Source organism: Bos grunniens, chromosome 2 (genome assembly GCF_055505025.1).
Source record: "Bos grunniens cultivar Pamir isolate PY7600 chromosome 2, Bosgru_T2T1.0, whole genome shotgun sequence".
Taxonomy (NCBI): Eukaryota; Metazoa; Chordata; class Mammalia; order Artiodactyla; family Bovidae; genus Bos; species Bos grunniens.
In genome coordinates, this window is record NC_141166.1 from 135,117,501 (window position 1) to 135,134,247 (window position 16,747).

Here is a 16,747-nt window from a genome sequence, read left to right on the forward strand (position 1 = left end):
TGATGAGTGTCTTACTTGGCCTCCTGAGCCCTGCTGGTCTCCTGTAGGTCCTCGTGCAGACCAGTGGTTAGCAGAAGGCCAGCTCTCCTGTGTTCCTGGGGGGTTGCTGTGATGATGGCCACTCAAGAGAGACCTAAGGGAGCCACTGTTACTGACTAGGAAACGGTTGTTTTTTTTTGTTTGTTTGTTTTTAATGGTTTTCGAATACTGTTTTTTTAGACCATTCTCTTAGTACTTTTTAAAAACGTAAGTCAACATTGTCTTCCAGTGTTAAAGGCACTCCCCCGCCTTTGCATTGAACTAAGGTGTCAGTCGATACAAAGGAATGGAACATCCATCCTGAGCCAATTCCATAATGTGTAAATTCTTACTATTTTAATTTTTTATGCAATCTGATGAGTAGATGAGCTCAGATTTAAAATTCTTAAAAGCACGTTTATTGTAAATTGTTATGTATTAATACTGCAGTTTTCAATAAAGATTGACTTGTGTTGCATAGTGTGATTTTCATGCTTTTTCCCTATAGGTTTTGCCTCCAGGTGGCTTGGCCTGGATGGAAGGTGGTGTAGCATCTCTCACCTTAGAAAATCCAGGGGGTTCCGGCTCAGCCCCCGTGACCTTGGCAGTGTGTAGAAGTGTGAAGGCGGCGGGTTGTGGGGAAGGGGAGGGAAGCCACCCTCTCCTGGGCCCGTGGCCTCAATCCTCCTGGCAAGAAGACACACCCTTCCCCATTTCACCAAAGGGGAAGCTCAGACCCAAAAAGATTACGGACTGCCTTTCCCCCAAACTCACATTGCTGATAAGTTCAGCTCAACAGAGACTCTAGAAGCAGCTGGGGACAGAGGTGCTGAGACAGCTCCTAGTTTTCCTGAGCCTCTGAACACTGAGCTGCTCTCCACCAAAGCTTTGGTGGCCTGGCTTATTCCTTTAGTCTAAAGAAAGGCTTGAGGTGGAAAGGTAACGGGAGGGGAGGAGAAAATGGATAGACACCAACAGAAAACAAGGGCTGGCAGCCAGGTTATTTTTCACAGGTTTCTTTATGAAATTAAATGTGGTTTCTGCTTGGAGAAGGTATAGTGCAAGAGTGACTGTACATGCTGCTGAATTCCCATGGGCCACAGGGGCGTCTCTGTGCTCTGCCCCATGCCAGGCCCTGGCCACCCTCTTCGGTGCCCCTCCTCCATGGGATGTGGGCTTCCTTCCAACCTACATGCCCACCAGCTTCTGGGTGGGTCAGTCCTGGGTGCTGGGCCACAGAATTCAGTCCTTATGGCTTCTCACACTCACTTAGGGTAAGGCAATCTTTCTGTGTCACTGACAATTCTCTATTGTTGGAATTTAACAACAAAATCCAAACTGGAACCAGGTAATGGAATCATCCCACAGCTGCAGGTGGACTGGTTACAAATCCTGACAGAAGTTTTCAGTTGACTATGGTTCTGTTTTCTTTCCACTATAAACAAAACACATCACAAGTAAAGAGAGGGTGTCCAGCAGCCAGGAGTGTCTACAGAGGGACTGGGAGGAAGTAACAGGTGGGCTCCGGATGTTTTTGTGCCCAGAATTCCTGGTTCCTGCCCACCAGGGATGCAGGTTGCCTGGCCCACCAGCTGGGGGCCTGTGAAGGGGGCAGGAGGGCAGAGAGGTACACAGCCTGGCTCTGCAGGTGACTGAAGGCAGAGGCGGTCTCCTGCCCAGAGAAAACAGGAGCAGGAGGGATGATTAGATGTGCAAAGAAGAGGATCCAAAGCGGCCATCCTCACACGCGCTGGCCTGTTGGGTGGTTCTGAGCTGTGGCTCCCAGGGAGCCCTGCACAGGCCTGGAGGGTGTGGGAGGTTCACGTGCCGGGGGCCTGCCTCTCCAGCCAACTTCTTCAGCACCCCAGTACTGGGGAGGAAACTGAGAATGCGGGCACTGAGTGGACCCCATACTCAGCCCTGCTAACTTGCAGTTTGCAGAACAGAGGGCCGGATGCGGTGAGCCTCAGGTAGGAAGAGCTGGAGGCCCACCAGCAAGGCAGGTCCAGATGGTGCCACTGGTGGGGCACGGGCTCACTTGCGGAAGGGTGCCAGCCGGCTGATGCTGTGCCAGAAGGTGGATGGCTTTCGCTTGGGCTCGGCCAGCACCAGGACCTGTTGCTGAGGCAGGCTGGTGGGGAGGGCTGGATGCTTCTGGCGTGCCAGGTAGTAAGGTCGGCCAAGGGCTGGCAGGGGAAGAGTCGGGGTCAGAGATGCCTCAGGAGTTAGGCAGTACGGGGCAGAGCCTGTAGGGGTAGACTGGGCCATCCCCAGGCTGCTTCAGACATCCCCCTTTGCTTCCCCTGGGGTTGTCCATATCCAAGGGCCCGGGCTGCCCTCCGTGGCCTGCAAGGGGTGTAACCAGGGGGGACTGGAAGGTGTGGGGCGTGGAGTTGCTCTCATGGTGATGTCTGTAGGAATGGGCTGTCAGCATCTTGGCTAGGCTGGCTGCCAAGCAGCAGTCCTGCCTGGGAAAGAGCACTGGCACTGACGCTGCTCAGGGGGTCTGAGGGGGTGGAGGGCAGGAGCATCCACCAGGTGCCCGCAGTGCAGGCTTCCTCCTCAGTGGGCCCTCACAACCCACCTGTAAAGGGCAGTGGGCACCTCTGAAGACCCGGGTGCTGGCCATCACCCGCTTACCTTTGGGCTTCCCCATGGCCTGCTGCTTGCTGGCGTTCAGCATGGCCTGCTTCCTCTGCAGCTGGGTAATGGAGAAGCCTGGGAGGGGGCCACAAATGAGACACCCACTTCCCGGTGAGAACGCAACTGCCTTCCCATCTCCCCTGCCCACGGTCCTCTCGTTCTGGCACCAGCACAATTTGTGTGTGCCTGAGGGCCCAGCAGGCCGCAGGGTCTCACCCACCTGCCCCACCAGCCAGCTCTGTCCACCCAGGCAGAGGAGATGCTCTGAAGAGCTTCTCTGGGGGCCTCCCTTGCCCTCCCCCATGACTCAGCCTGACCCATTGGTGGCTACTGTCCTTTTCTTGGCACTCTAGGAGAGGCTCTGGGCCAGATCAAGGACTGACCTGGTCACTGCCTACTGTGATGGCCGGGGGACCAAGGACAGGAGGGGAATGCAGTGGGGGGATGCCTTGCTCATGTGGGATAGGGGGAGGCTTCTGGAGGCCAGTGTCCACCTCCCTCTCCAACTGAGCAGAGGCCCCGCCCTCTAGAGTATGTGCATGTGAGCAGGTCGGGGGAGCGACCCTCAGGCATGCAGACCCACAGCGAGGGTCGAAACCAAGACATGCCCCAGAGCCTCACCAAACCCCGAGATTTTCCTGATGAGAGACCTGCCTCTCACAGTTGCAAGGTCATGTCGACTCCCTTGTACCCAGGATGCAAAAAGTGCCAGGCGGGCCCTCACATGGAGCAAGGCCGAGTGGGGTCTCGCACCTGTCTCCTGGTCCAGCCGCACCTGCTCCCGCTCCCTGGCAAAGGCCTTGAGCCAGCGCTGCTTCTGCTCGGGCTTCTTGGCACACAGCAGGTGGCTCTCGCCTGAGGGGCCACAGCGCAGCCGGAAGGCGTTCCTGACGCTCACATGGAGCTCTCTGTCCTTCCCGTCCTCCAAGTCCACCACCTGCAGGCTGTCCATGTCCACTCGGCCCTTATAGTAGAGCACATCCCGGCGGAGAAGGTCCTGCCAGAGACAGGGTGAGCCCCTGGCCCGCCTACTTGCCCAGCGCCTCGGCCTAAACCACTCTCCTGACCACATTTAAGGCCCTGCCTCATTTTCTGCCCTGAGATTGGAAGGGCCGGTGGGCTATTAGCCAGCTCCTTGTCGTCTCGAGAGATGACAAGGCTGGCTCGGCCCACAACTGCGTGCTGAAACCATGGCTAGGAGCCGCTGTTTCAGTTAACAGTTACTCAGCGGCGTGGTGGGGGTCTCTGAACACTCATAGTCTCGCGGGGGAGGCAGCCATGGAAACAGATCACAAGCAGGACCCGCACTGCACAGCAGAGAAAAGCAGCAGTCTGCCAGGGCCGGGCAGAGCCCGCGCTCAGGAGGGCTGCCCGGCCACGTGGGCCCGTTTTCAAGAGGGAGTAGAGGCCAGCAGCAAAGGGAGGCCTGAAGGCCGCTGGAACAGAAGGTCCCAGGGTTGGGGAGGGTAAGCTGAGCTTCGCAGGGAGAGAAGAGTTGGCTTGAGGCCCAAACAGGGATTTATCAGCACGGAGAATGTTCTTACCAACACTGGGCCCTGGTCAGACTGTGAGGGTCACCCTCTGGTCCCTGGGGCAGTAGGCTCCCTCTTAGACGCCTCCTTCCCCCGACTTTGGCCCAAAGCGCCTGACCAGGGAAGGGCGGCCCCGGGGAGAGGAATCGCGTGTGTGCAGCTCGTTTTCTCGGGGCAGCTGCTTCCAGCCCTCAGCCTCACTCCCGCCACAGCTGCTCTTAATAGGCCCATCCAGCAGGGAAGAGTGACCCTGGTACCTTCTTACAGTAGATGAGCTGGTGGTCAAAGAGAAAAAACATTCTCTGCTGGCTCTTGGCTTGTGGCTGTGTGACACGGGTCAGCTCCCCCGAGTGGATGAGTTCCGAGCTCCTGACCAGGAGGTCTTCCCCCTGTAGAACCCAAGGGAAGCCGTGAGCTGAGTGCCCCAACCCTGGGGCTTAGAGCAACGCTCTGCTGGGGTCTGTGTCCTGCCTCCTGCTGAGCTGGTGTGGTCATTGTTGGCCTTGTCTGCCGTGGCCCCCACTGGGCCAGGGCCTGGAGCAGACCACAGAAATTGGAGGGAAAAAAATGGTGGTTTGGCCTGTAAGTTGTCTCTGCTAAGTGAGGCCCTACAGCAGCCAGTGGCATATTTGCATTGTAGCTGATCCCTATCGAGATATCATCAAACTAAAAGATACTCTGATTTCGAAGACTTAGTATGAAATAAAGACTGTGGCTATTTCACCAATGACATTTTATATGTTGATTACACGTTGAATTGATATTTTAGATATGTTGAGTTAAAACATTGTTAAAGTTTCTTTCACCTGTTTTTTTTTTCACTTTTAAGATGGCTGTATGTGCACATATGCTCTCAGTCATGTCTGACTCTTTGCAACCCCATAGACTGTAGCCCACCAGGCTCCTCTTTGCCCATGGAATTTTCCAGGCGAGAATACTGGAGTGGGTTGCCACTTCCTCCTCCAGGGTATCTTCCCAACCCAGGGATCGAACCCACATCTCTTGTGTCTCCTGCACTGGCAAGCAGATTCTTTACCAACTACGCCACTTGCACATATAAAATTCCCTGTTGTGATTCACATGGTACTTTGATTGGACAGCACTCCTCTTAGAGAATAATTAAACTTGGCTGAAAGTTACTTCCAAGGCCAGTCTTTTAAAAGAGGTTAAGGAAGTCTTCTTCCAGCTCAGTGTACCTGAAGTCCCATCATCAGACATTGTAATTTCAGATGAAGCTGTACCATGTCTGGTTCCTCCAGGAAAATGCAAATCATAGCCAGGTGTTTGTTTGGGATAAGTGAGTTTGTGGGGACCCTTGGCCAGGGCTGGGCCTCAGAACCCATCATCAAGAAGCAAAACCCAAACACTGAAAACAAAACATAAACCACAGCACTCAGCCCCACTCCCAGGGATTCTAATTGCCTATTTTTAGGGTGGGGCCCATGAATCTGTTTTTTCATTGTTTTGGTTGGTGAGTGAGAGTGGAGAGAACAGGCCAGGAACCTCATCATTAGTTCAGGCCTCCATGCTGCCCTAAAAGGTGAGACTGGCCTACATGAGGGGATTGTGTGTGCCTGGAAAACAGAACCAAGAGGCTCTGACCGGTGGCAATCTGTTTCTGGTCATGCTGTGGCAAACCTGACCACTTCTGTTGAGAACCCCAGTAGTTAACTCAAACTTGGGGGCCCAGTGTGTCCCTGGAGGCTGGTTGGTTGCACCCTGGGAGGAGCATGTGGCGTATTATACGTGTCCTGAGCCCTTCACCAGGAAGGAGGCCAGCAAGCCTCCTCTGGGAGCAGCGCCTGAGGCTTGGTGCTTGGAGAAGGGCCGGGCTGGCCCAGCAGAAGCCCAGCTCTCCCTCCTGACACTGTTTGCTGGTTCCCGGGAGTGTGGCACCCTGCTTCAGCTCCCTCTTACGATTTCTCAGGGGCAAGCATGGTTTTAATGCCAGGGCCAAGCCCTTTGGTATTTTCTGAGGTATTGGATCCTCACCTCCCAGTCCTCTATAGAGCTTTGCCACTGAGCAATCTTGTCGATGTTTTCAAGTCTCCGTTTCCGTTCATTGATGAGCTGGGCCACATTCTTCATGGCATGTAAGGCAGCTTCCACGTCCTTGAAATCCCTGGGGCCAAAGAGAGACAGCAGAGGGCTTACTGGATCAAGAGCAGAGAAGGGCTGGGAACATCCTGGAGCCTCCGGTGCAGCTGCTTCCCTCAAGGGCTCTGCCCCGGGCCATTTCTCCACTTGTCAAGTGCACACTCCCATCTTCTCCATAAAGGAGGCACAGAGCAGAACTTTATATCCTACTCATGCCCTCTTCCTTCACATCAAGGATAGCTTATGAAGGCAGGGACTGTTAGATATTTTAAGCCTGTGCTGTTGCCCCAATCCCTGCAGCATTGCCCAGCACACTATGAGCCTCAACAAATGGGCTGACCCAAGGCCTGGAGAGCCACCCCTCTCCCCCAGCACCCTCCTACCTGTGCTGGGGGTGTGTGTACTTGAGCAGCTCTGCCAGTTGCAGAGGGTACTTGCAGATCTTCTGCACGGGTGTCAGCAAGAAGCCATCCAGGGAGATGTCAATCATCTTCTGTAGCAGCCGGCATGCCTCGAAGAAGTACACATACTTGCTGAGCTTGGTGAGGCGTGAGAGCTCCATGCAGGCATTGGGGTGGTTGTTGCAGTACTCTGAGTAAATCTGGAAGTCTGCTTGCTGCAGGCAGAGCTCAGGGTGAGAAGACAGTCTCCTGCTCCCCCGGGCCATGGGCAGTGTTGGGAAAGGGGTGGGAGAGACTGCAGGGGATTCAGGCTCTGTCTACCTGCCTCTTTGGGCACAAGCTATGCAGAATCATGCCCAAGGACATGAAAGACCCCAGAAAACTCAGGTACAGAGTGCCTATTGCTAGTTGGCTTTCTCTCCTGGGCTCTCAGCAGATATTCTGACAGTATGCCAGGTACTGGGGTGAAATCAATGATACTAATATGAAAGGCCAAAAAGGAGGGAGAGGGAGATTGAGATGAAATGGGTGCCGGGCCAATGGCTGTGCCTCCCAGGCTGTCTTTCTTCTCAGCCCAGTGTTTTGTTTCTTCCTTACAAAGCTCTGGCTTCACATCTGAAGACAGCCACTGTCAACTTCTTTTTTCAACACCACGTGACACAGACATATCCATGTTGCACGTGTGTCGTACGGGAGACTCACTGTGTCTGTTTTTGTGTGTATCTTTCATCTACCTGGAGTCAGGAGACCAGGGCTGGCATTTAGCAGCCTAGGACTCTGTGAACTCAGGTGGGAAAGGAGGGTGGCAGCAGCTGGCTGCCTGACAGGCCGCTGTGACCGTCACACTGGGTAATGCTGATAGCATGCCTTGTTAGACCTGCCCTAGTTCCCACTTCCCCGTCACAACTCTGCTAAGTCATTTCAGTCGTTTCCGACTCTGTGCCACCCCAGAGACAACAGCCCACCAGGCTCCCCCGTCCCTGGGATTCTCCAGGCAAGAACACTGGAGTGGGTTGCCATTTCCTTCTCCAATGCATGAAAGTGAAAAGTGAAAGGGAAGTTGCTCAGTTGTGTCTGACCCTCAGCGACCCCATGGACTGCAGCCTTCCAGGCTCCTCCATCCATGGGATTTTCCAGGCAAGAGTACTGGAGTGGGGTGCCATTGCCTTCTCCTGCCTGTTGATAAATGGACCCAGATCCACAGCCGCTCAGGTACCCAGACACACCACCCGCTCCTGAGGTCTCCCTCCTCAGCTCTCCATCTGCCACTGGCAAGAGGTGGCAGGGCCTCCCCACCCCCCACTGCTAGTAGCCAGAAAGGAACACAGGTTGTCCTTGATGGGCTGGCCAAGGCATCTTCTGCTCAACCTCGTGTGACTGCCACAGGAGAGGGATAAAAATTAGTCCATCTACCCCAGACCAGTCCAATGAACCTTGGCTAAATGTCAACCGGCATTTAGAGTGGAAATAAGAATTACTTCAACCCAAATTTCAGTGTGCTTACTGTGTGAAGAACCCCAGAATTTGCTAGGAATGTCCTTAGGGGTGCCCAGCCTGCCTCTGCCCCAGGCAGTTCCTTTCAGGGCTGAAGCCTAGGCCCTCCTGCTCCAAGGAGCATTCTCTTCCTTGGGCCTCACCCCACGCTGACCCCCAGAAATGGTGACACTTCTAAAACACAGTAGAAGGGAGAGGGCAGTTGGGGCCAGGGCTGGTGGGGTAGGGCGAGCCCCCAGCAGAGATGGGCAGAGCAAGGGCTGCTGCCCAGGGAGGGCTTGGGGCCCAGGGCCCGGGGCCAGTGTGCTCACGTGCTCCAGGAAGCAGGCACCCAGCTCGCTCAGGTGCGGCCGCTCCCGGTTGAACTTCTGCTCCAGCGCCTTCACAAAGGCCTTCTGGCACCTGTATATGTCCTCGATGTTCCCGAAGATGATGCGCAGCTGCTCCTCGCTGAACATGTCTGCCCGCTTGCGGCACTGCCTGAGGTACCCCTGGGGGTGCGGGTGGTCAGGCTCCCCTCTGGGCCCCCGCCCCACCAGCCCGCCCACCTGCCAGCAGCCTCACCTCGCAGATGTCCCGCAGGTGCTTGATGTAGTCGCGCTCCGTGCTGAGGATCTCATTGATGACATTGGTCCGCATCTGGTCCCTGCTGCCCTGCGCCTCGGTGCCCCCGCCATCCCCAGTCCCTTGGTGCCCAGGCCCCAGTGCCTCATCGTCTGCAGGCTCGTCCTGGTTCACCCGCAGCTGCAGGCAACACGGCCAGTCAGAGTCCCCCCAGGGTCAGGGCCCAGCATCCCACACACTGACGGCAGGGAACTGACACTCAGATGACTCACAGCATCACAGGGGCAGGAAGCTCCCGCATCACCTGAGTAGTGCCCAGAGGGACAGGGGAGAGCAGGTCCGAAGGCGGGTACCCAGTCCCCATTTTCTCCCTTACGTTCGGCTCTGCCAGCACAGAGGCTAGAACGGTGCAGATGCTCACTATAGGGGTTCTGCCAGCACCTGCTCACACTGGGCCTACTGGGGGCTGTGAAGCAAGTGGACAGGTGATGTGGCCTTGCTGCCTCTGAGACGATAACTAGGAAAGGCTCAGGGGGCAGAGAGGGCTGTTAACCCAGGAGATCTGGGGCAAGAGAAGCAATGAACCCCAGGGCCTGAGCCCTCCCCTCCCCACTGCCCTCTGCCTGACCTTTCGGAGGCTGCACCAGGATTCCTTTCCTGGAGACCAAAGGCTGCCTTAGGTCTGGGTTTGCTCCCTGTGATCTCCTGGGTTAAAGACTGAGCTTGGTCTTGCCTCAATTCCCTAGGTGTAGTGACAGTTCCTAGAGTCCAGGACTGTTGTGAAAGTTAGAACTGAGGATCTGCGCAGATGGTCTGCATAGCTTCTGGAAATCTGGGAGGCCCAGCTGCCTGTGGCAGTGGTATTCTAACATGCAGACCCTCTGTCCCCAGAGGGACCCATCATTTCTGACCCATTCTTCTCTGGCCACTGAGGACTCCTGGAGAGAGGGTAGGGGTAAGGTGCAGTTGGTGGTGGCGCAGGAGGAAGGCTGTGTCTCAATTCCCAGGCTGGGCTTCCTGGGAAGCTCACCCAGCCCTGAGCCTGCAGTCCCACCCATGGGTGAGACATCCACATCCAGCACCTCAGACCCCAGAGCAGATTCACGCTTGTGTTTCAGAGCCCGCTGCTGGCTCTTCTCAGGTCTAGGAAAAGCCAGGGCCAGTGCCATACCCGCACAAAGTTCGCTGGAAACCAGCCCTCGCCATCAGCGACGCGGCCCCACCACCACTCTCTGTTGGTGGCGTCCATCACTTCGATGACATCTCCAGCTTTGAAGCCCAGTTCCTGGTCATCCATGGTGACATGGTCCCAGAGCGCTTCGGCACAGACCACACTGCCATCGCTGATGAGCTGTGGAGGGGAGGGAGGGCATGTCAGGGGGTAGAGGTGCTCCTCTACCCTCTGCCCTCTGTCCACCAACTCTGGAAAGAGGGAATCCTGGCTTGTTCACAGAGGAGTGGACTGATGGAGGCTGCCCTGAGTTCCTCAGGGGGAGGGGGCTGTGCCCAGGGCATATGCCCAGACATGCACTATGTCTAGACTGGCACTGAGCTTATCACTGGAATCTGGTAAGCCATCAAATCGGAGTGTAAGCATGCTGCTCCCCCTGCACAGGGCACACATTCCTCTCATCCCCACCAGGCCGGGATGCAACTACTGGCTCTCAGCTCCCGCTGTGTCTCTGCTGTGCTCTGTGGTGCTGGGCCAGGGCACTGCCAGCTGCATCTCTGCTGTATCCCCTGGCCCCCATCAGGGGCTCCTACTGTGGCCCTGGAGGGGACCTCAGAGCTGGAGAGAGAGGGGCCTTGCTCCTTCCTAGTGGCTTCTTGTGGACACGCAGTACCCGTGAAGCCACCTGACAAGCAGCAACGCCTCTTTCCTCGGGTCTGGCAGTGCCCAGCCATTGCAGTAGCTGGATCTGGTCTGCAGTGTTTTTTGAACACTTGCAGAACCAGTCTCATGGCACCCCAGGCACCAGGTGAGCAGTACCTCTCCTCAGAGTTCTAGATCTCCAGCCCACAGGATTCTCACTCTTACTGATTTCAGCAGTTTCCCTTTATTCCCCAGCTCTAAAGAAGAAGGTCCATCTTAAAACTGCCATCTCTGTAACAGAAACCTCAGGGCTGTTCTTGAGCACGTGGTGACTGAGTCAGCTACTTTATACCTGCTGAACAATTCTCAACATTAATTTCTCTCTGTGGAAATGACTGGTGTGGTTCCTCTTTCCCATACGATCAGAAATCACATCAGGAGGGATGCTCCCCTCCCAGGCAGTCCTTGTGCTCAGAGCTCTGTTTCACACTGGGCTTGAGGCAGGAGGTAGACCCCCCACTGCCCCCACCCAGGGTGAGCAATTAAGAGTTTATTCCCTGTGGACAGGAACTCCAAAATTTCAATAAGCAGGACAAAGAGAGAAGGCTGAGCCCTGCCCATATAAAGATAAGATACCACACATTTCTCATTCTTGAAGTTAAGGAGACCTTCCTAACTAGAAAGCTCCTTGGAGGTCAAAAGGGGAGTGATGCTAAGTCTACCCATAGGCCTCTGCAGTGGAATCCATCTTGACTGAGATGCACAGGCACATGGGAGGGTCCCGAGATATACCAAATACATACTCAGAACCAGGCAAATCAAAATGACTGGCCAAAGGCAACTTGGAGCAAATGCCCCATAAAAGTGATTCCAACTACCATAAGGGTGTGCCTCTGAGTGTGCCCATGAGTCTATCCACACGTACCGTACACTTCTTCCTACTAGTACGCCTTTGACTTATTTCATTACTCTCTCATTACTCTCTTTGTGGGAAATCTTTTCTGCAAAGCTGAAGGGCCAGGGCCTTGTCACCGACCACTGATCTACTGGTCAGGATTTGGGTCTCTAACTGTTGTGACCCAACTCAGTCTCTGGCAGGGAACTGAAGCCCTGCTTCAAGCCGCTGCAGGATGAGGCCACCTGAGATCAGGCTGAGTCCTGCTTTCATGTCATGGGGGCTCAGTATCTGCTCCGTGAATGACAAGCGGCTCTGTGGGCTTTGGGCAGGAGGAGGAGCGGACTGGGGCTGCCCAGGAGGTGAGGGCCGTGCCTCTCTACTAGGGCCAAGTGTTGGCTGTCATTGTCACAGACCTGGGCCAGCTCTTTGGCCAAGTGGTCAAGGCCTTGGGGCATCACCAGACAGGCCCTCTGTGCTGTTTCCTCTTCTGAGCTGCTGCCCAGCGGGGGCCTTCTCTGGGCGCTCCTAGGGTGGTATGCATGGTAATCCTCCCACCAAAACAGGAACTAGCAAGACTGGCTGGTCTCCACCTCAGTTCCACTTGCTGTCTCCACAGTGTCCCAAAGGGACAGGGCGGGAGGTGGGAGGGGTGCTCAGGTACTGGTGCCCATTCCAGCTGGGCCTTGCCTCCAGGGTAGGGCCTGAGAAAGCATGTTCAGGGACTACCATGAGGTGCTTTATGTTTTGGTGGGTGGGGTTTAAGCCTGTTCCAAACCCCAGTGAAACCACTTTTCAGAATAATCTACAGCTTATATGTACACCCACTCTCATGGCAGCAGCTCTTCATGGGCTTCACATTTCTGTGGTCCACCCAGGGACCCTGGGCTCAAAGCACTGGGCGAATCCTGGGGATCGCAGACCTCATCAAGACACCACTGTACTCATCCAGCTAAGAAGACCTGCTATGGGTTTGTCCTTTCCTCCAGGGAGAAACCTCCTGGCTGCAGTGAGGCCAGGATGAGACAAGTGGACTTGGCGAGGCCAAACAAGAGGAACTGGCCAGCTGCAGCCTGGGAGCAGGCATCAGCCTGGGCAGTTAGCATAAGCAGGCTGCCATCCAGGTCTTGGTGGGTCTGGCCCCAGACCAGGAGGAAGCACAGTGGCTCAAAGGTGGTATGGGTGAGCCAGTGTGGACTAGCTGCAGGTGAACATCCCTGTACAGGGACAGTGACCAAGGGTGAGTGTGCCCATCAGGATGGAGGCTATTTGGGAAGATTTGTATGTTTTGAGTTATGAGTTACAGAGACCGGAGGATTCACTCCTGGAGCTGCTTAGGTAACCTGAAGTTAGGATCTGGCAGGGAACAAAGCTTCTTGTTTATTAAGCTTTGTAGATTTGATCCTGGAGAAGTGAGTGTTCTGAGACTCCCTGTTCCTGCAAGTCCCCCAGCGCAAATCTGCCAGTGCACTTTCACAGGCTGGCTAATGGGATGCTACACTCTGATCTGAGAACAATCTGCTAGATGGCAGGCGGATACTGTCCATCTGCAGGTCGCACGCTGCACACACTGGTCCCCACACAGGGAAGGAGTACTGCAGACACACCAGGTTATTCCCCCAGAGGAACCAGGTCAGGCGTCTCCCCTCGTCTCATATTCCCTCAAATGAGCCCCAAGCAACAGCCCCTCCTGAATGGCCAGTGCTTCCTGCTCTTGCCAGTCTTTGCAGAGAGGTGTGGATCCTCCACAGGTGGTTTTCTGCTCAGCTGGAAGGGCTCCAGCTTGGAGCAAAGAGGCACAGCTTCTTGGAGAGACCAGGATTCCTGACACCTTTATGGACAACCCCATACTCATCCTGATCAGTCACCTAGAGGCCCATGGTGGTCACTTTTGAGTCCCAGCACCTTGCTGGGAACAGGGGAGCCATGAGCAACTTCCACAATTTCCCTGTGCCTTGGTCCCCATCAGCTCAGAGTTACAGGGAGCTGGATCACCAAGCTCCCCCGTATATCCACAAATGGGAGGTTCTTAGTTGAGTTAGAGCTATGACATTAACCATTTGTGTGATATCACCAACACAGAATGTAGCTCCAAGGGGTCAGAGATGCAGTCTACCTCCAGGACAGCCCAGCGGCCACCAGAGCCAACACTGGTGTGCTTCTGGACAGGGGCCCTTCCTGGCACTCTGAAGTACAGCTGCACTGAAGCCAAAATTCAACCTAGGCAGGCCCAGCGGTGAGGGTTCTGGGCTCACTCTTGGCCTGGTAATGGAGAGCACAAGCTGCCTCTGAGGTGTGCGGTTTTTATGTGGGGGCAGGTGGGGGACTGCACCAGTGAAGGGGGAGTCAACTTCAAGACTAGGACAAGCCAAGGACAGGGGGCAGGATACCTTTTCGTGTTTCTGAGATTTTGAGAGGCCTGGGAAAGCCAGGCTCTGCCTCAAAGTGCCCCCTGATAATCACCCATCACCCTCCCCACCCTGCCCCACCTCCTCTCTGTCTCACACATGCGGGTTGTTGGAGGATTCCACTCCGACAGTCTTGGGAACAGGGCTTGGCTCCCACGGCCCCCTGCGCAAGCATCCTGGGCGTGGGGATGTTCAGAATGCCCATGGGCAAGAGGCAGGGTGGTGGGTGGCCATGCCTTTGGTGGGGGGCATGCTGACTGAGACCACTTAAGACCTAAAATGGTAAAAGCAACTGCAGATAACATGAACAGAGGAAACCACTCATCCTCAGACACCTCAACACATACAGAAAAGCATGTCCAGATCTGCTCACACAGCGGTCACATGTGTAAGGTTCCCTGACAGCCAGATAGCTGCGGCCACAGCTGCATCTGCATCCTCAGTTACACACACAGACGCGCCATTTTACACACACACGCGCGCGACAGGAGTGGCACATGTGTTACCTAGTCCCTGAGTCACCCACCTGGCCGCACCCCAGGGGATACACACACAGACGGGCCCTAGCACCCGGGGCTTGCGGCGGAGGCCTCTCCTCGGCGGCCGGCAGTGCGGGGCTACCCCGGCCGCACCTTGGGCTGTTGGCGACTGCGGGCTGGGGGTGGCAGGAAAGATGCGCACCGGCGCCACTCACCCCGGCGGTCAGCGGAAGGCCAGCAGAAATATCAGCACGACGTTGATGAGCACAAGCAGTGCCAGCACGGCGAAGACCACCACGCGCTGGGCGCCGGGGGGCAGATTGCAGCGCAGGAGGGCGCGCAGGACGCTCCCTGGCGGCGCGGGGCGGCGCCGGGACTGCGGGGCCCTAGCCATGGCGCCCGGCCTCTCGGCCCCGCGCGCCCCGAGATCCCGCCGCGATAGGGCGGCTGTGGGGCTGCCGGGGCGCCCGGAGTGGGGCGGAGCCGCCGCACTCTCCAGGGCCCGGCTTCTCGCTAGCCGCGCGCGCCGAGTTCCCCCCAGGTCCCAGCCCAGCCACCGGGCCACAGACGTGGGCGGGGCAGGGGGTGGGGCCGGGCGAGCCGGCGTGCTCCCAGCTCCGCCCGGAGCGCCTCCTCGCTGGTGGTCTCAGTGATCCGGGTTCCTAAACGGTCGGGCGCACATTAGACCAGGGTGGCGCTCGGGGCGCCGGAGGCCAAGGGTTCTGAGTCCTAACACCAAGGACTCTCTTTGACCCTGACTTCACAGACTAGTGAGTGCGGCTCTGAAAAGTCAGACAATTTGCTTTCAGAAGCTCGCCCAGGAATTTGAATTCTGGATAGACAGCATTCCATGCAGAGGTGCTCCGGGAAGGCCCTGACTCAGCTTACCGACCTTGCCTATCAGCGCAGCATTTTGTTCCTATGAGAAAGCATCTGGCTTCTTCAGCTGCCGACCCTCCTCCCCAGTTTCATTGAGGTGTAACTGACAAAGATTGTGCATATTTAAGGCGCACGACTGGATATTAGACATACACTATAATATTACCCCCACAACCAAATTAACTACCATTTCCATCACCTCAAAGAGGTACCATTTTGTCTGTGTGGTGAGAACACTTAAGAGCTAATTACTTAGCAAATTTTAAGTACAATATTGTTAATTATACTCATCATGCTGTACATTAGATCCCCAGAACTTATTCATCTTGTATAATTAAAACTTTGTACTCATTGACCAACGTTTTCCCATTTCTTCCCCCGCCCCTCAGCCCTTAGCAACCATTCTACTCTGATTGTATGAGTTTGACTTTTAGATTACAGATATAAGTGAAATTATGCAGTATTTGTCTTTCCGTGTCACTTAGCATAGGGGTCATTCACATTGTTGCAAAGGGCAGGATTTCCTTCTTTTTTAAGGTTGAATAATATATATACCACATTTTTCTTCATCCATTCATCTGGATATTAAGTATAATACCTAATACTTAGGTATTAGATTTCCATGTCTTGACTATTGTGAATAATGCTGCAATGAACATGGGAGTGCAAATATCTCTTGAGAGATCCTGATTTCATTTCCTTTGGATATACATCCAGAAATGGGATTGTTGTATCATGTAATAGTTCTATTTTAAATTTTTTGAGGAATCTCCATACTGTTTTCCAAAGTAGCTGTACCAATTTACATTCCCATCATCAGTGTGTAAGGGTTTTCTAGTCTCCACCCTCACTAACACGATCTTTTGTCTTTAATAACAGCGATTCTAATTGTGAGGTGATACTTCATTATGGTTTTGATTTGCCTTTCCAATGTTGAATGACATTGAGTATTTTCTTTCAAGAAATGTCTATTCAGGTCCCTTTGCCCATTTTTAAATTGGGTTATTTGTTTTTGTTTGTTTTGCTATTAAGTTGTGAGTCCCTTAAGAGATTTTGCCTATTAACCCTTTATCAGATACATGGTTTACAAATATATTCCCCTACTCCACAGACTGCCTTTTCAGTCTGTTGATGATTTCCTTTTACTGTGCAAAAGCTTTCTAGTTTGATGCAATCCAATCCCACCTATTTTTGCTTTTGCTGCCTGTGTTTTTCAAATGTGTCATATCTAAAAATCATCACCCAGACCAATGCCAAGATTTCCCTTTGTTTTCTTCTAGGTTAATGGTCTCAGGTCTTACATTTAAGTCATTAATCCATTTTGAGTTGACTTTTGAGGGAACAATTTTATTCAGCAGCTTAAAAAAAAAAAAAACCCTATGTCCACTACCTAGGGATTTCTATTGCCTCCCAGTCAGAGCCTGCAGTCTTAACCTTGAAGGGCTCAGAGCTCACACGCAAGCCTCTTGTTCCATCCACGTGAGGAGCTCTGTCACAGTCACTGTGCTCCTCCAATGGGTCAGA

General features: G+C 54.4%; 3 protein-coding genes across 11 annotated transcripts in view; 1 reads left to right on the forward strand and 2 right to left on the reverse strand.

The window, feature by feature from the left end:
* The window catches only part of FAM168B (family with sequence similarity 168 member B), a 40,598-nt gene extending 40,102 nt beyond the window's left edge, over nt 1-496 (forward strand). For all 4 annotated transcript variants that reach the window (XM_086372261.1, XM_086372269.1, XM_086372257.1 and 1 more), the window contains one exon: nt 1-496. This exon is cut by the window's left edge and continues 3,990 nt beyond it. The gene's annotated coding sequence lies outside the window, so the exon portion shown is untranslated.
* Nucleotides 497-1,018: 522 nt separating this feature from the next.
* ARHGEF4 (Rho guanine nucleotide exchange factor 4) overlaps nt 1,019-16,747 on the reverse strand; it is a 331,792-nt gene continuing 316,063 nt past the window's right edge. For all 6 annotated transcript variants that reach the window (XM_086372203.1, XM_086372239.1, XM_086372228.1 and 3 more), the window contains 9 exons: nt 9,921-10,100; nt 8,750-8,929; nt 8,497-8,676; nt 6,674-6,906; nt 6,186-6,315; nt 4,451-4,582; nt 3,415-3,658; nt 2,659-2,736; nt 1,019-2,204 (listed from right to left, as the gene is read on the reverse strand). In XM_086372203.1, the coding sequence (XP_086228329.1) occupies nt 2,053-2,204; nt 2,659-2,736; nt 3,415-3,658; nt 4,451-4,582; nt 6,186-6,315; nt 6,674-6,906; nt 8,497-8,676; nt 8,750-8,929; nt 9,921-10,100 (1,509 nt within the window). In that variant the 3' untranslated portion in view covers nt 1,019-2,052. The remainder of the gene's footprint in view (nt 2,205-2,658; nt 2,737-3,414; nt 3,659-4,450; nt 4,583-6,185; nt 6,316-6,673; nt 6,907-8,496; nt 8,677-8,749; nt 8,930-9,920; nt 10,101-16,747) is intronic.
* On the reverse strand, nt 14,568-14,738 carry SMIM39 (small integral membrane protein 39). The gene has a single exon (XM_086372282.1). It carries the CDS (start codon nt 14,736-14,738, stop codon nt 14,568-14,570), a length of 171 nt encoding a protein of 56 aa, XP_086228408.1.

What these genes read in the sequence shown, in the direction of transcription:
- SMIM39 (XM_086372282.1), bottom strand. Translation starts at nt 14,738, where the DNA reads ATGGCTAGGGCCCCGCAGTCCCGGCGCCGCCCCGCGCCGCCAGGGAGC.